The 23,876-nt window shown below is 37.0% G+C and overlaps 1 protein-coding gene across 1 annotated transcript in view; it reads left to right on the top strand.

Annotated features, from left to right (window-relative positions):
* LOC129232446 (zinc transporter ZIP10-like) overlaps positions 1-23,876 on the top strand; it is a 48,695-nt gene that overhangs the window by 5,037 nt on the left and 19,782 nt on the right. Inside the window, 7 exon segments of the mRNA XM_054866592.1 lie at positions 3,136-3,384; positions 9,455-9,789; positions 12,240-12,411; positions 16,814-16,983; positions 19,975-20,025; positions 20,027-20,285; positions 23,523-23,741. Coding sequence (XP_054722567.1) covers positions 3,136-3,384; positions 9,455-9,789; positions 12,240-12,411; positions 16,814-16,983; positions 19,975-20,025; positions 20,027-20,285; positions 23,523-23,741 — 1,455 coding nt within the window.

The raw sequence follows: 23,876 nt of genomic DNA, 5'->3' as shown, positions 1-23,876 counted from the left end.
ATAAAAAAATAATTTTATTATATTTTGAAAAATTCAATTTTTAGTATATTTTTCCAAACTTTCAGCCTTATGCGCAAACTAAAGCTGTCAACTGAGATTTTTTTTATTGTTTTTCCCAAATTGACATCAAACTACAACTTTTGAGAGGAAACGCGATTCCGAAATTTAAAAAAAAAAACTATTTTTTCGAACCATCCTACCGTATGCGTCCTTTTGCAGTAACTAAAGGGCCGAGTCAGTTGAAGATCCTCCGTGTTCGCTAATCGTGACTGGGGCACGTTAAATATGCTGTGTTCACAAAGCCCTCTATGTGAATCAGTACCTCTGAAGGTTCTGTATCAGGGATTTCTCGGCTTCTGGTATGGTTCAAAAAATCAGAGCTGCCTTCCGGGTCCCATCCAAGCGGTTAAACCAGGGGTTGTCGAACTTTTGCTGCTCGCGGCACCTTTGGAAGAATTAGAACTATCTCACGGACACCCCAGTCCATCTCTATTGTTGTATAAGGTAGCTGCACCAAATAAGACCACCCAGAGGTTCATAAACTAAATCTCGCTCATTTATGGTTGAATTGACTTTCGCACCAGGTGATTCATAAAAACTAAGAAAAAAATTAAACCAGTGAAAATTTCATTTTTAACTGTTTTCCAGCTATTTTAACAAAGAAAGGTTTATCCTTATTAGAAACACAAATTAGGCTTCAAAAACAAAAAAATAAATTGTTTCATTCTAGGTTACCTACCGTGATCCATGTACAAACGAAACTTACGGAAAAATAAGGTCACATAGTTTTGCCATCACTCCTCCGTAGTAACTTTTGTTACCTGGTTTCTGTTTGGTTCGGTTGCCTGGTAATTAGAAACAGCTTGCTGATAACACTTTATCATCAGTTAATGTTTCTGATGATGATGAAGTCATGATCTAGCAAACTTTTTTATGCTACATCAATGAGACGACCTTGTTGAGGAAAATGACCTTATTTTGCACACCTACCTTAAATGTGTATTGATACCATGGACACTCCGCGGTACCTCTCGTCTCTTCCTACGGCACCCAGTTTGAGAACCCCTGGTTTAAAGCATTGTTTTTTTTTTCTTCTTCTGTAACGAGGCTGAGTTAGAGTCACTACCTTTTGTAGGTCTAGAGCGTTCCCCTACTTTTTCATGCACCACCACTATCTGCGGATGCTTTTACCACGAGAATTTCGACACCCAGTTTCCCCACCAGGTGGAGGCACCTGGCCTCTATTGGATGCGAAATTGCTCTAGGAATTTAATATTGTCAAGAGATACTCCATGCCAAACGAGTGTTCGAAGGAACTTTTACATGCCGCATAATCTTTCGGCATGGATGCTGTTGATGTTTTGCATCTTGAGAATCCACCGACTGGGGCCAGGATCGAACCTACGCCTCTGGAACCACTACACCAGGCTGTCGGCACTAATAGGTACGGAGGACCCTGAAGTGTGAAGTTGGTTCATTAGTGGGATTAAGGCCGAGCTTTAGAGCTCTGGGAGTGAAAGCTGGCCACTCGAAAAGATGTATTGGTGAGCTCTGTGGGAAGTCACTGCGACCTCCCAATACCGGACGATGAAAATGTCGTCATTCAGCAAATTTTGCCGGCGATTCGGCGAATTTGGAGACAATATTGCAACGGTGAGATTCTTTTTACTTCCTTTTACAAAAAAGGAAATATTGTATTCGCGCAAAAACCTTTCCCTCAAAAATCGGCCTTAATTTCCATTTTGCTCTCCCCCGAATGAATGTTGAGTTTTTTTCTCGACCCGACCACACTCGCATGTATATACCTAAGAACGTATAGACGCTCGAAATATCCATTTTGACAATTCCCAAGCTAATTGCAACGAGTTTTCTCGTGACGTCTGTATGTACGTATTGTTACAAATCCTGTAAATAGTAATTATTGTAGTAACGTAACCTGTAAATAGTTTCCCGTAATGAATATACAACCCCTTTTCATTCCGCTAAAGTATACGACCCCCTATTTCCTTTTTGTTTATTGATAAAATTTGATAACGGTCTACTCTGTTCCAGAAGCGTGTGGAATATTTGAGAGATTTCTTTTCGGTGTGTATATAAACCGTTAGCGATGGATAAAAAGTTAGTTTCGATTGAGAATTTGTACTGAGAGTGTGTATTTGTTCTGTTTATAGCGAGGCATTTCGCTGTGTTGTTTTCGTATTTGGAAGTAAATACGTGTGTAACCGTTATGTTTACGGTGTTGAGTGATATTTGCTTAATTGCTGATGATTAATTTAGCAGTTGTTGACGATCTTTCCTGTACATAGTGTAAATAAAGCTCCTGAGTTTTTATCAAGAACTGTGTCTTCATTTCAAGAAAGTGGAAGTCGCACCGAATCCGTTACAGTATGTATGTATGTGCGGATTTATTTCGCACTAGTGGCATCCACACGGTTTTGCTCGTAATAGAAAATTAAAAGGTCTTTTGGTTCGCCTGTATATTTACAAATAATATATGATGAATACGTGAAATACACCGCCAGCTCAGTCATTTCCAGCCGAAGACTGCAGTCTTCGGCTGGAAATGACTGAGCTGGCGGTGTATTTCACGTATTTCTGCTTTAGCCCTGGCTAATGGGCGGTAATTTACTGAATATATGATGAATGTCTCGCCAATTGGCTTGCCCATGTTACGCTTCCACGTTGTGATAACTTGGTAATTTACTCGTCCATCTTATGATAATTTTGCTCGAGGAAATGTTCTTAAAATTGGAATAGAGAAAGAACAAAATCGAATTTTCGAAAAATCGCTTCGAGGTGCACACCCCCATGCTACAAACTAATTCTGTGCGAAATTTCATGAAAATCGGACGAACGGTCTAGGCGTGTCACAGAGATACTGACAGACAGAGAGAGATCCGGACAGAGAGACTTTCAACTTTATTATTAGTAAGAACGGTATGCCTTAGAAAGCTGAAATTTGGTACGTAGACTCATGTAGTTCTGCCTCTGCCCTGGCTTAACGGAGGTAACTTACTGCTTAATGGTAGCCTGCGATAGATATATAACTTGTTGTTTTGCCTTTGCCCGGACTTACGGACGGCATATCTTACTGCCAAATACCTAAAATTTGTTTTCCTTTTTATGAATTTCCAGGTTTCGAACACCTTCTGGAGAGTTTAGGCCTTGGAAACATCATTATCAACGATCATGACGTCATGGCCCACAAAGAAGATTCTTTTCAGAAGATGCACGAGACCCACGACCATTCGAAGAAGGCGGACGACCACGCCCCAAAGAAGGTGACGAAAGACCACAGACATGCTTCTCATTCGACGACGCAGTACAGAGTTCAACCAACCACGTCAGACTTATCGCATGACGTCATGACCAAAATCTATCCAGGTAAGCCTTCATGGATTACAAAGCGTTTTGAGTGGTCGTGGTGACCTGATCGAGAAGGCGTCGAGCTAGTAACTGGAGGGTTCCGGGTTCGATGCCAAACGGTAGAAGATCCTCCATGTTCGCTATGGGTGACTGCGGCATGTTAAACCTGTCGTGGTCACCTGGGCTGCGGAGTTGGAGGAAAAATCAGCGACTCCGGGAGTCTTAGATCCTTTGACCCAGACTCCTTTATCCCTAATTTGTCCGACTCTGACTGTGGCTCCGAAAGCACTGACATAGTTGTGGACTTTGAGGGAAAATTTCTGACTCCGGCTCTTTAAATTTTCAAACTTCGACTTCATACACTAATAAATCGTAATACAGTAGACCCTCGTTTTACGCGACAGTTACGATATATATATTTAGGAACATAAATTCAATCGTCTGAGGAGGGGGTTAGGGATTTTCGTCTCAATTCCCCTTGAATTGGACACTAAATATATTTGAAACTGAAATTAAAAAAAAAAAACTTGAAGACTAAATAAACTTATTTATTAGCAAAAAAAATATTAAATTAATAAATTCAACTCTTTTTATGGCAAAATACTTTTAATTTATTGATTTGCTACATCTTCTTTACTAATAATAAAGCAGAAAGTCTCTCTGTCCGGAGGATGTCTGGATGTCTGTAGGATGTCTGTAGGATGTCCGTAGGATGTCTGTGACGCGCATAGCGCTTAAACCGTTCGGCCGATTTTCATGAAATTTGGCACAAAGTTAGTATGTAGCGTGGGGGTGTGCACCTCGAAGCGATTTTTCAAAAATTCGATTTTGTTCTTTTTTTATTCCAATTTTAAGAAAAAAAATGTCGTAAGATGGTCGAGTAAATTACGAAATTATCGTAACGTGGAACCGTAACATGGGCACAAGCCAATTGGCGAGATACGAAATTATCATAACGTGGAACTGCAACGTCGGTACAAGCCAATTGGCGAGAAAATTCACCATACATTATTTGTAAATATAAACCAAAAGACCTTTAATTTTTCTATTACGGGCGAAGCCGTGCGGGTGCCACTAGTGAGTAATAAACACATTAGAAAGAATATAATTAAAATTAACAGGCGACGCTGCGCCGGAAAATCAAACATCCCGATGGCGTGCTAGACCCGTTAAGAAAGTGTACAAAGGTATTGTCCATGATAAAACCTCTGCCTTGAAAATACATCGTTCACGGCAAAACCACGTGACCTATGACTTAGCGCTCAGCTGACGCAAGCTCGTCTACGTAGCCACAATGTATGAACTTTAAAGTTTCTGAGATTTCTCCGACACCCCTATCAGATCAAGACAAAATTACCATGGGACCATCTCAGAGTTGGCAGAAACCCGGGTTTTTTTAAAAAAAGCCCATGGAGCCAAGGTTTTTTGGGTTTTTTAAAATAAAACCCCCCCAAAAAAAACCCAACTAAAGCTGGGTTTTTTTAAAAGAAATGTGGGTTTTTTTGTCTTTTTTTAGGGAAAATGTAGGGTACTTGTAGCATATTGTAGCGTAAGTATATGGACAAAGCACAAGAATTGTCTTGGGGTAAAAAAAGCTGGAAAATTCAGCGTTTTCTGAAGAAAAGTATGAAAGACGACGAAACCCGAGAATGGTGAAGTTTCAGATTTTTTAGTTTCCATGATTACCAACAGTTAAGGCAAAATTACTTCTTGAGTGATAAAATCTATTGTTCGTTTTTAATTACTACATTTTTTTTTTTTTTTTTTTGCATTTTACTTTATTGTAATTCATTTTGTTATGCAAAACTACTGTAGAACCTCAAGTAGTTTAAATCCCTATTTACTGAATTCCAGCTTAATCAAGACATTTCTTTGAATTTTATGTTGCCTGTTTTTCTATTTCTGTGTACAGATTAAGAAATATTAAACTTTTTTGTAAGATAATGAAAATACTGTACATCCTATTCTGTTTTCTGTCCGACCATTTGTAAAACCTGTTAATTTCTTAAAAAAAATATAACTTGTTAATTCGAAATTTCTGACGTGTCGGGTTGCAGAAAATAATTCAGATGAAAGCCTTTTTGCTAGAGTAGTTTCCTCTGTACAATCTACAAATATTGAGAAAACCAGACGTGACAGGACTTAGTCAAGATAATTTGAGTTATTTATTGACCAGTTAAAGATAAAAGTTAAATATATATTTTTTAAATCTTTGAAGTATTTTTTAATGTCGTTAAGAGTTAAGAAATACTATTAAAGTTCAAAATTCATTTTTTATGTCCTTGTCTGTCGTGAAGAACAAATAAAATAGAAGTTTAAATTGTAAAAGTATTTAAATTAATTAATTTTTTAAAAAACTTCGCAAAAATTTTAAAAAACCCAAAAGTGGGCAAAATAATGGGTTTTTTTAAAAGGGTTTTTTCAAAAAAACCCATTGGGTCCAACCCAGTTGGGTCCAATCCGGCCAACCCTGGACCATCTGGAAAGTATACCCTTTCAAACAAAAAAAGAATTTCTCAAATCGGTCCAGGGGTTTGGGAGCAATCCGAAAACATACATAAAAACCCGCAAGTCGAAATCATAACCTTCTTTTTTGAAGTCGGTTAATAAATTAATTTTGGGTTTATAAAAAGGAGCTGGCTATGATAGCCTTTTGGCAGTCATTGAGAATTTTTCTCTGTCATTCTTTGCAGAGCATTAACGCATCCATGATTGCTTGCGTCATTTCCATGATAGAATCTTCCTTCACAAACAAATCAGAAACATCATTTCTATTGTCTAGGAATGGCTCAAAATTTTCAATGTGAGCGTTTTTGGTTGTGTGTCACTGATTTCGGTATCCTCGTTGGTTTCGTCATCCTTTGTCGCTCCTAAAAGCTCTTCTTCCAGTGAGTTCTGAACTGTGTCAGTTAAATAACTTTACTTCTGGAAAGAGCTCTGGAACCAATCGCATAAAATGTCTCCACTGGTCCAAGCTCGATTATTAGCACGCCAAAGTGCAGTTTATTACGCGTAATCTGCAATCTTTAGGAGTTCGGATTTTAAAAAGAGGGGGAAATTTTATTTGCATTGCCACTTCCGCGTAAAACCGCAAACAGGCCGAGGAGTCAGTCACCTTTCTCACCTTTAGTCACCTTTTGAAAATTTGGTTACTTTTAGTCACCTTTTGCAACTTTTGTCACCTTTCTCACCTTTCTTGAAACGCGTCTTAGGATTTTTTAAAAAAAATAAATCTTTGAAAAGTAACTGAATGATAGCTTTAACAGTGATATTAATTAAAAAAAATAGCCTTAAATATGCCCCCTCCCCCACCTTGTTGTTTAAGAAAAATAGCTATGCTACTGGGAAATCAGGGAATTTTTTTAATCGCTTGCAATTGCACCCTATGAGCAGAACCAGTCTTTCTATCCCTTCTACAGATGGACTTGCTCCTTATTTTCGGGAATGTATGTTAAAAGAAGCATGTTTATCCTATTATACTTTGAGCTTTGATGAAACTACTAATGTCAAAGACAAAAAAGAACTGCAACAAACAATAAAATATTGTAATAAATAAATACCTTTGTGCTGAAAAGTAAAGTAAGAAAAACAACGTTAAAAATAGCACAAATTTGCCAATTACAGCAGACACGTATTTCGGTGTTACAGGGAACGCCTTTTTCAATGCAAAAGGTAATGAGCTTATGGATGAAAAGACATCAGACTTTTGTCGGATGTCTTTTCATACGTGTCTGCTGTAATTAGCAAATTAGTGCTTTTTTTAACGTTGTTTTTCTTACTTTAATAAAATACTGGTCTGAAAGCCAATGTTGCATCACAAGAAGGCATCTCAAAACTTTCTTCTTGGGCAAGGCAGTTGGTGAAATTTCGATTGAGAAGCTATGTGAAACACTTACCGAGAGTAACTATCCATGAATAAATGTCTCATGCTTTCCTTTGAATGGTCCTTATGTTAATAAAAAGGTTTTTAGGTTGTTTGACACTATTATCTTTGAGACACGAGGAAAAAGCCTAATAAATATTGGTACTTGCAGTATTCATACAATTCATAATGCGTATGTCAAAGCATTGCAGTATTTAGGTGAAGAAGCATCTGAACTTCTTCTTAGTACTTATAGCTATTTTGATGGTTGACCTTCCTGTTATGAGGACTTCGAAGAAGTGCAAGCTCAACTAAATACACCTCATCACAAGTTCCTGAAACACACAACTACCCATTGGCTTACCCTTGGACCTGCAGCAAACAGACTACTGGAACAGTGGGATGCTCTTCAGTATTATTTTTTTAAACATGTGCTTTTAAAAAAGAATTCAGCTATGCAATGCAGGTCATTTGCAAATGTTTTAAAAAGACCTTCTATAAAAGCTGAGCTGCATTTTATCTTTTCATCTCCTGATTTGTTTATGCAGTTCACGAAAAACACTTTCAATGCCAAACGCCTTTGATACATAAATTGTACCAAGAAATAGAGACCATAGTTCAGACTTTTATGGTTCGGATTATAAAAGCCTCTGTCATAAAGAAAGTTGATTTTTCAAACGTAGACCAGATGAACTGTTTGCAGTTGGTAACAGACTACCTCTTGAAGATCTCGTTGTTTGTGACAGATGAACTGTCAAAACTGAAAGAAAATTAAAAGGTTACGTTTTTAAGAGCTGTTAAAAAGCATTGTGTGACTGCATGCAAGTATGTAATAGAAACAAAGTTGTATATCAAACGGGTTACTGAAAAGTTTTAAATTTTTGAATTCGAAAGAGAGAAGTAAATCTAGAAGCTGTAAGGATTTGATAAAGGTTGTCAAAATCATGCCTTTTTTAAATGTTCCACTCGATAGGTTGCAAGGTGAATGGAAACTTTTGCAGCTGGAAAAAGATGATGAAGCATCCAAAAACAAAACCATTGATATCTACTGGCAGCAGCACATTTCAAAAAAGGACTCAACTTCCAATGATCTAAAGTTTCCTTATGTTTCTAAGGTGATAAAAGCTTCACTTGCATTATCACATGGTAATGCTGACATTAAAAGACTATTTTCCATTTCAAAGCACCTCTTTTGTGAAAATAAGACAGCAAGGACTGAAAGATTTTTAAACAGCATACTTATAATTAAAGACGCTGTAAAGGAATATCCTCATTTGCTTTCTTTACCAATTGGTCCAGAAATGATTAAATGTGCACAACAAGCACACACAAATTACACAACATACATGGAGGAATGTAAAAGGAAAAAGGATTTGGAATTGAAACAGAAGCAAAAAGAAGAACAAAAAAGAAAGGATTGTGAAGAAACTAAGAAAATGGAAAAAATTAAAACATCTATTGAAAGTGAAACTGTAGAAATCTTTACAAAAAGCATATAGGCTAATTTGGTAAAAATCAGTAAAAAGGGATAATCCTTTTCTGTTTTTTGAGTTCTTAACAAATTGCTTTTGGTCACCTTTTAGTTACTTTTTTATCACCTTTTAGTCACCTTTGTTTTCAAATTTGTCACCTTTCTCACTTTTTTCAAAGGCCATCAGCAGTCCTCGGCCTGCGCAAACCATTCGCGTAAAGTAAAATAAAGGTGTCAAATCTTAATCCACGTATAATCGAAACCGCGTAAAATAAACCTACGTAAAACGAGGGTGTAGTGTATTTCAAAAGTTATTGTATAAGACTCAAATCAGGTGTCCGAATTTAATTATCTATGCAATAAGAAGTGAGCGCAATTATATTGATTAACTAAAATGCTGTTGAAAGTTGCAATGCACTGTTTATTTTTTATGTTAAAATTTTTTTTTTTTAAATGAGATGAAATGCAAAAAAAAAATCATATTACAACTGAACTCATTTAAAAATCTTGAGTCATTTTTTTTTAATAACTCTTGTATCCGCTGCATTTTGCATACAAATATTTAAACAAGAGTTACAAAAAATTACGTATTTCAAAAGATGACATACTTATACTTTCAAAAGTTACATTTTCTAGAAACTACGTTCAGTTTATTTAAGTAGAGAACAATGGTCATTAATTGGGGTAGATTTCGAAACTTTTGAAAACAATTTCCCTTATGTTAAAAACATTCATGAAAACCATTTTCCTTTCAGATGACGGTGGTCACAAAAGCAACTTAAACGTCAATCCAACGGCTGCTTCATCGAAATTCGAAAGAATTCTACCGCCGACACAAAACCATCTAATTCACAACAAACAAAGCGCTCACCCGTCGAGTTACAACCGCATTCAGCACCATTCTACCACTTCTGGCTATCAGATGATTGGTCAGTCATCAGACCTGAACAGCAATCTGGATTCATCTGAGCATATTTACCGTTATCAGGTGCGAGATGAAGACATTCCTGAATTACTGGTGAATCTGTCCTCTCTCGTAGATCAGCATCAGGAGCTGGAAAACCATGGACCTGAAATAATCATCGAACAGGTATGTATGAATTGAGAAATTTTAATGCACTTTCTTACATACTATCGTGAATCATTCCTCCTTAGGCAGGTAAATGACAGTATCTGCAGAAATGTGTTTTCGAGATATTTGAAGAAACTTGCTTTGGATACAATACAGGGTGGTTGTAAAATAACGTGAGGTCTTCAGAGCCCTCTAGCGAGTGAAGTATCGGACGAAACATTGCCAAATTTCATAGGCATACACAGTATACCATGGGATTTTGATTTCTGAAATAAAAACAAATTAGTACCAAAAAATTGCCACCAGGGGAAATTTTGGCGTTTAAAAGGTGTATGACTGTGACTATTGAAGGATTAAATGCTAACTGATAAAATATGCATAAATTTTATTCACAAAATATGATTTTTATCAACAAATGAGGTTTAATATGACCAACATCGAGATTTTCCAGGTACAGCATACGATGCACAATATTTTCCACACCTCTGGGGGGGGGGAGATTAATTTCGCCTACCTTTAACGTTTTTCTAGTTTTGAAAGTTGAGATATCGGGAACATGTCGCAGATACACAACACCGTTACGAAATCCCCATGGTTAAAAATAACAAGGTGAATGATTGGGCGACCACGGTCTCCATACCGTAGGAAAAGCATGATTAATAAAACTGTTATTAAAGAAATGTTGCCGCCATACATTCAGTACCTAAACCCCAATATGGGGTGGTGCACCACCTTACATGAATATTATTCAGAAAGAAATCCTTGTTGCCGCGCCGAAATTTCTTCCTGGCGACTTTTGGTAAAATTCTTCTCTTGTTACAAATTGAAATTTCTTGTTGTTTTTATTGAACCTCATTTGTAAGCAACAATTATTTGTAGCAAAAAACTTGATATGTGCTGCATTTTTTGGCATTTAGTTCTTTAGTATTCGCTAGTAATACACTTATGCAGCGCCAAAATTCCTCCTGGTGGTGACTTTTGGTACTATTTCCTTTTATTGTAGAAATCGAGATCCCATGGTCTGCTATGTATGCTCATGAAATTTGGCAATGTTTCGTCCAATACTTCACTCGCTAGAGGGCTCTGATCACCTCACGTTATTTTATAACCACCCTGTATATTAACAACAGGGAGATGTTGGAATGAAACTTTTTTTTCAGCAGAAACTAAATCAGCAACTTGACTCTACAACTTGTGCAAACAAAGGAAAAATTTGCAGTTACTGCCAAAGACTTATACAAGGAAGGGGCAAATGGGGTGATCCCCCCCCCCCCGCTCCTTGAGCCGAGAGACAGAAAATTTCTTCATGTGTATTTTCAGTACTAAAGTTTCAAAACCGCAATTTTACGTACTATTCGATGGCGTTAGAAGAAAGGGAGCTCTTTACCGGAATTTTTCCGGAATTGAAGTCTTTAAAACGCAATCGTAGCACATCTCTTATTACTCTGGGGATAGAGACAAGAACTTTCTATAGGAATTTTTTCGAAATTGAAGTTCCAAAATCTCAATTTTAGACGATCTTAGATGATATTAGGGATAGGTAAGGGAGCGTTTCAGTACACTCCTTCGATAATTTTTAGAAGTTGAAGTTCCAAAGAGAAAAGAGTGAAAAACAATCGCCCCCTTCTTGAACATTTTCTGGATCCGCCTTCGGTTACTGCCCTGTACCAGCCCACGACAGCATTAGGCTTCGTTGGGTTCACGTCTGTAGGAAAATTTCTCTGGCCCAAGAATTTACCATTGACAGAGAAAAGTCTCCCCTCCCAAATTTTGATGGCGCATGTTGCGCCATTATCCCCCTTGTGGCACCCATTCTACTTATTAATCTGTGTGTTTTTTTTTTTTAGCAATCACGATTGCTTATTGTTCTCACTTGACCGTCCTTGATGTTACGGTCCCTTTTTCAGCTTGGACCAGGGGCCTCTGCAGCACCATCGCCCGCCGTCCTCCAGGCGCGGCTGTCCCCCGGTCCTGAGCTATCCGTCTCCTGGTCTGAGGCGTCCATGTCCTACACACACGCACGCTCACACACATACAAGCACACGACTTCACACACTCCTACAAATACACACACTCATGCCTGCACACAGACACAAACACACACGAACGCCTACACACACACACACACACACACGAACGCCTACACATACACACACACACACGAACGCCTACACACACACACACACGAACGCCTACACACACACACACGAACGCCTACACACACACACACACGAACGCCTACACACACACACACACGAACGCCTACACGCACACGCACGTATACAACACTCACTCACACACATGCATACATACACTTACACCACGCATCCACACACATGCGCCTATACAAACACACACATGCGCCTACTCAAACACACGCGCATACACATGCTCGTGATTGCGAAAAACATAATTTGAATTCAAGATGCCAAAAATTCAAATTAATATATATTTTTTTTTTCGAACAGTGCCTGAGCCCAAAGGAGATCCTAGAAACCTTCGGCATCAACCAGACGAGCAGTCTCAATCCGGTCAGCTTCCTGCACCTGTGTCCGGCCATCATCTACGAGCTGGATCAAGGCCACTGTATGTTTCGAAGCCACGCCCACAAGAAAAGCAGCGGCGTGGTTACAATGGACCGTAAATACACACCTTTCTCAGAAACTACTTTTTTTCTTTCTTTCAGGCGATCTGTGTTACAGTGTTGCCAGATGGTCAAATCCAGATTTCCCCAATTCCCTTCCAATTTTTCCCCAAAAAGCGATGTTTTCTATCAAAATTCCCCAAATTCAAAAATTATTTTTCCACTAATATTTTCATAACATGAATCGACTTCCTCTGATATTTTTATCTCTTGAAACTTTTTTTTTCTCCCCAAATAGCCAAATTTTCTCATAAAATTCCCCAACTTTTTTTTTCTTCTCATTTTCGCTTTTTTTTTTTTTATCTTTATCTTTTTTTATCTTTACTAATAATAAAGTTGAAAGTCTCTCTGTCTGGATCTCTCTCTCTCTCTCTCTGTGTCAGGATCTCTGTGACACGCATAGCACCTAGACCGTTCGACCGATTTTCATGAAATATGGCAAAGAATTAGTTTGTAGCATGGGGGTGTGCACCTTTAAGCGCTTTTCAATTTTATTCTTTTTCTATTCCAATTTTTAGAGATTATTTTAGATTATTTTCCCGAGCAAAATTATCATAAGATGGACGACTAAATTACCAAGTTATCATAATGTGGAACCGTTGCATGGGCAAGCCAATTGGCGAGAAATTCATCATGCATTATTTGTAAATATACAGGGGAACCAAAATACCTTTTAATTTTTCTACTACGGGCAAAGCCGTGCGGGTGCCACTAGTCATAAATACAAGCGCCTGACCGAGAGATAAGAAATAACCATTTTTTTTTTCTCCCCAAGTTTTCCGCAAGAAAAAAAATTTTCCCCGAAGAATTCCCCTCAAAACCCATTTCCCCAAAATTTCCCCAGAGAGCACCAGATTTCCCCAAAATGGGGAAAATTCCCCCAATCTGGCAACACTGTCTGTGTATCAAATTAATATGTATGCTTGCAAACTAACATGTTTTATTTCTTAACAACTAAGAGTAGAACTTCGATTTTCCGGAGAAACTGCGACCAAAGACATTCCGGATATTCAAAGATCCGGGTTGCATGTGTAATTTACGAAACAAAGCTCAAACCAGCAGACTTACCGTATTTTGCGGAAAAAAAAAAGCTTTATAACAAAATAACACAGAACTGCAAGCAAATACCTGAAAATGTTAAATAAATACCTTTGGGCTCGAAAAGTAAAATAAGAAATAACATCCTTTAATTGCTCGAAATTGCAGTTAATGGAAGTAATCTACAATTTTTTGCATTTGAATGTTTTTGCAATTCAGCATTAACTCTGGTTGCAGGGCGGGTATTTGTAGCTTCTTTACTAATAATAAAGCTGAAAGTCTCTCTGTCCGGATCTCTCTCTCTCTCTCTGTCAGGATCTCGCGTGCACCTCGTAGCGATTTTTCGAAAATTCGATGTGGTTCTTTTTCTATTCCAATTTTAAGAACATTTTCCCGAGCAAAATTATCATAAGATGGACGAGTAAATTACGAAATCTGGGAGGATTGTTTGATCTCCAACCCATTTTATCTCTCAGAACTATACACCACTGATACCACACCATTCTTTTCCAAGCACCACGTAAAAGAGTTTTTAATAACCTTTCCTCTAAAGCAGAGTTTCCCAAACTGTGGTCCGTGGACCCCCTGGGGTCCGTGGTACTATACAGCTAAAGCATTAAATATATTATTGAGATTGAAGAACGATGTTTTATTTGTAACTAGCTGTATCCGACGCGCGTTGCTACGCCAACAAAAAAATACATCATTGTGCTGATTTTCACGACAATCGGTTGAACGGGGCAGAAATTGCTACTCTGCAGTGCCACCTGGTGGCGAGTGGCTTCAATGAGCATATTATGCACATTCTCCGTGGAAAAATACATATATATAGCAATTTTCATAATAATCGGTCCAGGTATCCAGTGAAGCCGTGACTCAAATTTTGTACTCACGCAGTTTGCAAGATCAATCCATCGCTAAAAATATCAAATAGAAAAAGTTTTAAATCGCCCCGTTGCATGAACAGCCATAAAACAATAAAGAAAGAATTTATTTGTTCAAACTCAAGAAAAATGGCAACAGCTCACTTCTTATCAAAGAGATCTTTCACGCGAATTAATATCTGCAGCCGATCATTTTATTCCTATTTATCCAATGGATTGTGACTTAAATTGGAATAAAAAAGGAACTATCGATCGGATTTTTTTCGAACTGGTCTATAAACATTCCCAGTACCAAAAATAACAAACGGTGAAAGTTTCAGACAAATCTGCCGGGTAGTTTTTGAGTTCATGGATGACATACAGACAAACATTCATTTTTATATATATAGAAGAAAGCACACTTATTGGGAATAAAAAAGTTTTTGCTTAAGTACATGCAGGAAGCAGCCCCCTCCCCTCCTTCGGAAGTAAACACACTGCACATAAACTAATTTTGTGTGCATGACGAAGTTTATATTGTTACAAAAGTATGTGAAGTAAAAGACAAACACTGAGGCACATTTTTACCTCAGCTGGAATATTATACTTCAAATTAAACATTTTATTCCTTACTAGTGGCACCCGCACGGCTTCGCCCGTAATAGAAAAATTAAAGGTCTTTTGGTTCGCTTGTATATTTACAAATAATGTATGGTGAATTTCATCGCCAATTGGCTTGTACCGACGTTACAGTTCCACGTTATGATAATTTCGTATCTCGCCAATAGGCTTGTGCCCATGTTACGGTTCCACGTTATGATAATTTCGTAATTTATGATAGTCTTTTTCTTAAAATTGGAACAAAAAAAGAACCACATCGAATTTTCGAAAAATCGCTTCGAGGTGCACACCCCCATGCTACATACTAACTTTGTGCCAAATTTCATGAAAATCGGCCGAACGGTTTAGGCGCTATGCGCGTCACAGACATCCTACAGATATCCAGACATCCAGACATCCTCCGGACAGAGAGACTTTCAGCTTTATTATTAGTAAAGAAGATTGAATAGGGAAATTTTCGATTTTTCAATTTTATTTTTATATGATAGAGTAACATGTAGGAAAATCATATAGGTGAAAAAAATTTTGCGATACGATAAGTAGTTTCTTTTAAATTAATTTTTAAAGTTCAAGCGATTGTGACGTCACATGGCACAGGAAGTAACGTCATGCGCTCTTCCGCCGCGGGAGAAGCCGAAGGACGTGCAGTTGACTTCGAAGAAGAAACGTAAGGCTTACCTCCTCGCATTTAACTCTTCGTTTTTCTCTGGAACATTAAACCTCTCATCCTCTCGGAAATATTCGAATACCATCATTGATGTTACTTGAGGAAGATTACTAGATTGTGCTTTAACGAATCCGGCCTCCATAGTGTGTTCAAAAGGATTATTGAATTTCTAAAAAATAAAAATATCAGCGCGCTCAAAATGTCCGTAGCAAAAACAAGGGATCTTCGACGGGAAGGCTGCCCATTAGTGCCCCGTGACATAAGCTCGTGACGTTTCAGAAGAGCGCACTTTTGCGCGTGGATTTTTAAAAATTCATTAAAAATCAATCACGGTGTTTTAAAATTCGGCGATGATGAAGTTTTTAGTTTTGAGGGTCAATTAACAATATCCAATAGTCAAAATATGAACATTTAATAGCTTGAAACTTCCCTATTTCAAATAGAATTTTACTTCCTTTACTCAAAATAGTAATGTAAGAATGATATCCAGACAAAAGCTCTGAAAAATGTACAGAACAAAGAATAAATAAAGTTAATGGGAAAAAAAGCGTAAAAATATATTAGGAAAAAAAAAATAATTTGAATTTTGACATCTTGAATTCAAATTATGTTTTTCGCAATCACGAGTGTGTGTGTGTGGGGGGGGGATATGTGTGTTTGTGTGTATGGGGTATGTGTATGTAGGCATGTGTGTTTGTGTCTGTGTGCATTCATGAAAGTGTAGGTAGTTTTGTGTGTGTAGGTTTTTGTGTGTGTATATGTGTAAGTGTCTGTATGTATGTGTGTTTGTGTGTAGTTGTGTATGTATGCGTGTGTGTGTGTAGGACATGGATGGCAACCTGGAGACGGCTTTCGCTATAGGAGCAGCATCGTGAGGAGCCCGCCTGTCCACGGTGATGGTGCAGAGGGTGGCGGTGGGAAAAATCAAAGGAACGTCAAAAACAGTAAAATGAAAGCAATAAGCAATCGTGATTGCTCAAAAAAAAAAAAAAAAGATTTAACTGTTGCAAATCTTTTTTTTTTTTTTTTTGTGCGTGCCAGGGAGGGAGGGGGTCCGCGAATTTCGTAATTTTTCCGGAGGGGGTCCACGGAGGTCTGAAGTTTGGGATCCTCTGCTCTAAAGAAAACGATTCAGTTTGTTCCGCTAGTAGACTGCGAATCTGTTCTTCGCAACCTGAAAAGATTGATTTACATTTTTCTCCTCCGCAGAATGGATGTATTCTTGCTTGGCTGTCATCGTCATCAGCCTTTGCGGCCTGCTGAGTGTGGCTGTCATTCCCATCATGCAAAAATGGTTCTACCATACGCTTCTGCAATTCTTGGTTGGCTTAGCCATCGGTAGTTTGTCAGGAGATGCCTTGCTACACCTGATGCCTCACGTAAGGAGAACAAAAATGTTTGAACTTGATACTCCTTTGATATATTATAAGCATAGACTAATAATAAGAATAGACCGAGCTATGGCAACTCTTTTGCTGCTCATAAACCAAACCATGTGACTGGCGGATATCCTAGCAACAGCGGGCGTTGATCGTAGCAGACGATCAACGCCAGTGCGAAATAAAATAAATAGAATTGATGGAACACGGAAGAATGATCTTTTATGGAGTCCGATTTGTAAATTTGTTATTCTAAGTTGTAAATATTTTGTTAATATAGTGAGTTTTTCGTTTAGATAGTATTGTGCATTTTCTTTAGCCAATTTCAATCACTCTCTAAGCAATTAAAGATGCAAGCGCACAAAACAAATCGGCAAACGGTAAGATTTTTACCTGCAATTTTAATTTAAGATACCCGATTACAGTCGACGCTCGATATAACAACCGTCTCCGTGCCAGAGAAAAAGGTCTTTATAATGAGCGGTCATTATAAGAGATAGAATTTTTTAATAATATACGCATGCATCATGCATGTTGCGTTGTTCCAATACAATTGGCACTTTTTTATAGATTCCAGTAAAATGCCCAAATTATTTTTTTGTCATGGGAATTTTTTTTTTTAAATTTTGGGTGCAAAATATTATGACAAAATATTTCTAAGTAGAAAATATAGGAAACATTGTATTACAGTACTTACAAATCATTTATTTTCTGAAGATAAAATCAGAAACAGTTGCTTTCCTTTTTAGCACATGTGATTTTTGCAAAACATAATTTTCCATTTCAGTTATAGATGATAAATAGTGTTTTTCTTGCTTTTCAAAGAAACACTTAAACGTCTCTCGAGCATTTGAAACATTTTTCATACTGGGAACATTGGTCTCAATTTCTTCTTCTTCATCTGATCATTATACATTAATTTGTTTTTGTGCACAATATCGAGAGGTACTTCATTTTCTGACAGACACGTGTTTGTCACATTCTAAATAATAATTGATTTTAGCATAACAGTCAAAGTTTAACACTTCTACCAATTTCATTTTTTTTAGAAATTTTTTACAGCATTTCATCTTCTTCGTCGAAATTTTCATCTTGGATTGCCTGACAAATCATTTAAGCATTCTTCCTTTGCTTTTTAAAATCAACATGGTGGAGGCAATTCTTGATGCGTCTTTTCTGAATTCCATGCTGTTTTAGAAAGATGCAAAGCTGTAAGGATACCCACTTTGAAATCTTCACTTTCTTCCAGTCCGTAAACAGTAATAAAGGTCATTTCAAGTTACATATTAGTATCGTTGGAAAAAACACCAGGAATAGTGTTCGCTGAATTCGTTCGCTGTATTGGATTAGATGATGCAGAACGGTCGTTATACCGGAAGTAAATTAACCTATAGTTCATTGGAACAAAGATGGGACTTTTACCACTGGTCGTTATAATGGATTGGTCTTTATAATGAGTGGTCGTTATAATGAGCGCCGACTGTAGTACATTTTTGCGTCAACGCAAAACGTTTACGCCATTACGTTCACGCCAACGCTGACGTAGCAGTTCCAAATGAAATAAAAGTTACTGAAAACTGTGATCAAAAACTAATTACTAATGTCAGAATAATGCATAACTAAAAGAAAAACAGTTCAATCTCTGCACATGGAAAAAATTATAATGAAATCATATTACGTCTTAAAATACATGTCGAGTGCCAAACTATAGATAATCCTGCCATCTAGCAACCATGCTGCCAAAGTTTTCGCCAAGCCTCCCACTAGTCACATGATGTATCCATGAACCAATTTTTTCAACAGCAAGTCTGGGAAAGCTCGGTCTACTCTTATTATTAGTCTATGATTATAAGTTTTGGAAACAGAAATTAATTGTCTATGCTATTAGTCCAGTCAATAAATACATTGTAGCGTGCATGGAATATGCGATAATTTTTGACTGCAGAATATTGTTAGGGGTAGTTAGTAAGTAAACATACTAAAAGTCCCCGACCCTGGTGGTGAGCTAAAAGTGGGAGGGAGGGGGGAAGAAAATTTTGGGTTTTTCGAGAAAATGTCGGAAACGGTGGAAAAAATGCGTTTTAAATAAAAATTCAAGCTAAATACAGTTACTATGAAACTGTTTCTACACATATGTGTCAAATATCCAGTAATTTTTTGGGTATATGTTATAAAAAATCGATGATTTTCGGAAAAATTCTCTCTTTTTGTCAAACATTTGCTCCTAGTGCTTTCCAGGATCAGTATTCATGAAATTTGTCAATAACAAAGTTGTAGAACTTTAAATTTCCTTCAATTTGATATGATCAATTTGATTTACTCTTTCTCATTTCACGCAGGTTGGTGAGACGCGCATTGTAGTTCTCTTAACAATGCGCGACATCTGTACATGTCTATTGTTTGATTACGGATTGTATGTAATTTGGCAATCGGCCAAGTGAAGAAGCTTCCATCTGAATGAATCTAGTAGGGACGAAGTGAAAATAGCGATGGAATATTGATACACGCGTTTTATAATGTCACTATTGCGTTATTTATTTATTGCATTCTCTACAATTAAAATGAGGGAAAACAAAAATTGTTACTTTGGAAACAAAAAAAAAAAAAAAAAAAGAAAATGTTTTCATTTCGTTCGGGAATGTAAAAGCAAAATGGTAAGCTCAAAACTTTGTTGTGAATAAATAAATCAATTGCCGAGAGAATATAAATCGAATATACTTTAGATTTAAAAAATGTTGCTAGGAGAGAGCAATTTTTTTATTTTTACAAAACTAAAGCTAAATAATCGAGAGGCAAAAGTGCACATATGAAACAAACCAACTAACACCCCTATAAACTAATAGATACGTCAACTTCCGACTTTTAACCGGATATTAGCCTTTCCATGTAATCAATGATCAGACTATCTGTGTGTGTTTTTGTAGGTATTTCTTTATTTCAAAGTGAGGATTTAAATGTTTTATACAGCACGTTTTCTCCTTTAAACTCTAGGCAATGCTTGGTGGCGAAGGAGCCCACACACACGATAGCTCAATAGCAGCCGATTCGGCCGAAAAAAACCGCCATTTGGCGAGGATTTGCGGCACTTGGCGGTATTTTCTTCTTTTTCATCGCCGAAAGACTTCTTGGCGCGTTAACTGCCGCCAGGAAACAGAAGAAGGAAGAAGATTCCAAAATGTTCCAAGCAGTGTTTTCAAATTCTCTTGGCGACGACGTTTCTCAAGGAATTGTTGGAAAGAAATTGTCTCATTACAAAAGAAACTCTACGGATTTAATTGGAAACGAAAAGGAATTGACCCAAAGTAAGTAAAAATCTCTTCTCGTGGTTTGTGAAGATGAAATGAAGTTGTGTTTCATGCAATATACCGACAGCACGGTGATGATACCCAGAAACTGCAGTTTCATCCTTGTTATGGACTCATCAGTCTGAATCAGTCAATAGCCGAGCCGGAAGCAGGTGTTCTCCCATTGAAGCAGAGAAGTGGCTGGGGCACCAAAAAAAAAAAAAGTAGTCAAAGGTGGTGGGGGGTTGGTTAGGTGGAAGGGGGCCCTGAAGGTGACACTAAGAAAAAGAATTGAGCGATTGAATTTTAACGTCATTAAGATTTAAATGATCTTCTCTAAAAAAATTCAGAGTCCCACCAGTTTTCTCGACATAAAATCAGCCCTGCCCCATGTTTTTCAGTTCCAATCATGCCTTTTAATAGAACAAGTGGAGGGAGGGGGGATTTGAACTATCGGTGAAACTAGGAATAAACCAAAAATTCGGGACACGGCTGCAAAACTCAAGACAAATGGCAATTGCAAGACCTCTTACGCACTAGGTTCAGCGGAATCAACTCTTCGAAAAAGTTGCCTGTCAACTAGTTGACTGGTGTTTTTCAGTCAGTTTCACACTAGGCGACTTAGTTTAATCAACTCTTTGGAAAAAGTTGGGTGTCAACTAGTTAACTGATGTTTTTCTTGTGTTCATACTAGACCACTTAGCGTAATCAACTCTCCGAAAAAAGTTGGGTGTCAACTAGTTGATTGGTGTTTTTCATTGTGTTCACATTAGGCAACTTAGTTGAATCAACTCTTCGGGAAAAGTTGAGTGTCAAATAGTTGACTGGTGTTTTTCATTGTGTTCACACGAAGCAACTTAGTTAAATCAACTTTTTTTTATTTGTCAATTTCATTCGAGCAGCTGCTTCACAACGCTGTTAAAGCTGAACCGAGTTGACTCAACTAGCCCGCTGCAGAGCCGATTCCTTCACTTTCCTATCAGGTTACGCTTCTTGATGACAGCTCGTTCGGAAGTTGATTCAACTAAGTTGCCTCGTTCTTTTAATTCAAAGCTTCAGTTCAATTTTTATTAGTTTGTAACACGAGAAAAATATAAAACTCACATTTGGATTTGGAAATTGCCAAATCGACTAACTCCATAAAACAATAAAATAATAGTTTAAAAAACTAAAAAAACACGCTTTCGTAGCAAAATGAACTAAAGAGTGAAAAATAATCTTTGGATGATAGTAGTTGACCAATCACTTAATTTTAATGTAATACAAAAAAGCGTGGGGGGCTGTCTATTTACATTTTTGCTTGGACAACAAATTCAAGACAACTGATAAGAAGCCCCCCACGCTATTTTGTATTACATTAAAATTAAGTGATTGGTCAACTACTATCATCCAAAGATTATTTTTCACTCTTTAGTTCATTTTGCTACGAAAGCGTGTTTTTTTAGTTTTTTAAACTATTATTTTATTTTTCTGTTTTTTAGTCTTATGTTGGAGAATTATCAGGCGACGAAATTATTTATAAAACGAGTGCGAGGTAATATCATAAAGTTAAGACAAGGGCACCCCAATGAGAAGCTACTGTGAGTCATCGATGTATGTTTGCGGAAATCATATTTATATTACTTTGAAGATTTGAGATGCATTTGAATAAAAGTTTTGTTCAACAATGGTCTAATCAGCAATGAATTTCCAATTGAAGGCTCACCTAAATTTTGGCATGAAATTAGTTTAAAACAATTATATTTTATGTTCTAATTACCTTGGAACATTGGAACACATTTTGTCTGATGCAGAAAAATTAAAGGTTTTTGTAGATATTGTGAAATAATTTTTACAAGCATTTATTAATGTTTTTTTTTTAAATTATTCCTTTTCACATTGTTGGACTTATGCCAAAATATTGATTAAAATTGGAGGAAACTAACAATTAAAAGAGTTGATTAATTAATTTGATTATAGAATATTGCATTGTCATCGGATCTGAGGTCGCTTGCCAAATTTCAAAAGAATCCGATCACAGGAAGTGGGCGAAATTTGAGCTGCAAGATTCCGTTACAAGATAGATACATACATACATACATACATACATACAGGTGAAGCTAATAAAAGCGTGTTAAAAAGTAGAGAAAAGTTATGAAGAAGGTAGTGTTATCCGTAGGAGTGAACAGGCCCTCGTGTTACGCTTTCTGCCATCACGTGGTCAGAAATGTACTGAGCCAAAACTTTAATATCAATTCACGTGCTAAGCATCGATTGAGCAGTATTTAAGCAGAAATGGGGATTTTTTTAAAAAAGTAGAGTTAATCGATTTGGCAATTGAGGCATCCATTTATTAAGTTAAATCTTCTTTCTTCAAACACGTGAATCAATCAAATTTATCATTTTGAACCCCGTACTAACCGCCTATAATTTCCAACCCGTTGAACACTACTTCTTAAAAATGAAAATTAATGATAATAATAAAAATTATTATTATTTATTACTATTACCGTTGCAGTCTTGAAATTTGCCGAATGTTTGGACAAAAATTATCGCAGAGGGAATTGTTTAAGGAGGTCACAGCGACCTCCTCTTTTACCTCTCATCTTTTTTCTACTTGACAGACGAATTCTGTACAGGTGCTTCAAACCGTTTACCTTCATTTTATGTGTTCTAAGGACAATATCCATTATCGTGGAAGTACTGTTTGACCACGGATTGTATATAATTTGGCAATCTGCCAAGTAAAGACGATTCCATCTGAATGAATCTAGCAGGGGAGAAGGGAAAACAACGATGGGATTTTGATGCACGCGCTTTATAATGTCACCAGTGCCTTATTCATTTATTGCATTCTCTAAAATAAAATAAGGGAAAACAAAAGTAGTTACCATGGAAACAACAAAAAGAAAATAAAATATTTTCATTTCGTTCAGGAACGTAAAACCAAAATGGTAAGCTCAAAACTTTGTGGTGAATAACAAAATCAATTCATTTTTGCCTTGAGAATATAGATCGAATATACTTTAGATTAAAAAAATGTTGCCGAGAGCAAATTTTCCTTTTTTCAAAACTAAGGTTAAATAATAGAGATGCAAAAGTGCACATCTGAAACAAACCAACTAACACCCCTATAAACTAATAGACACGTCCATTTCCGCCTATAAACCGGATATTAGCCTTTCCATGTAATCGATGGTCAGACAGTAGAGTACAACAACATAATAGTGCACTACAATGATTTTTTTTTTTTCAAAAACATTTTACCATTTTCAGTGCTGAAACCAGAGCCTTACATGATGTCAGAATACTCACTCCATGACTCCACGAACTACCCAATCAAAGACAAGATCTCTGAAACTAAGGTTACGGTTACAGAGCATAAAGGCCACGGTCACGGACACAGTCACGAAGTTCCAGAGTCTGTGTCGGCTGTGGCGTGGATGGTAATCATGGGCGACGGCTTACACAATTTTTGTGATGGTTTGGCAATAGGTAAGATATTCTCCTGACTTTTTTTTTATAAATCTCTTACCCACTGACCTGAAAACCATACGATAGATTAATTACGAAAATAAATGAATAAATAAATAAAGAAATTAGTAGCAAGTGAAAGATTATTGTAAAACA

The sequence above is a fragment of the Uloborus diversus genome, unplaced genomic scaffold (genome assembly GCF_026930045.1).
Source record: "Uloborus diversus isolate 005 unplaced genomic scaffold, Udiv.v.3.1 scaffold_12, whole genome shotgun sequence".
Classification (NCBI taxonomy): Eukaryota; Metazoa; Arthropoda; class Arachnida; order Araneae; family Uloboridae; genus Uloborus; species Uloborus diversus.
The sequence above is the reverse complement of the archived record's forward strand: the minus strand, read 5'-3'. Positions and strand labels throughout refer to the sequence as shown.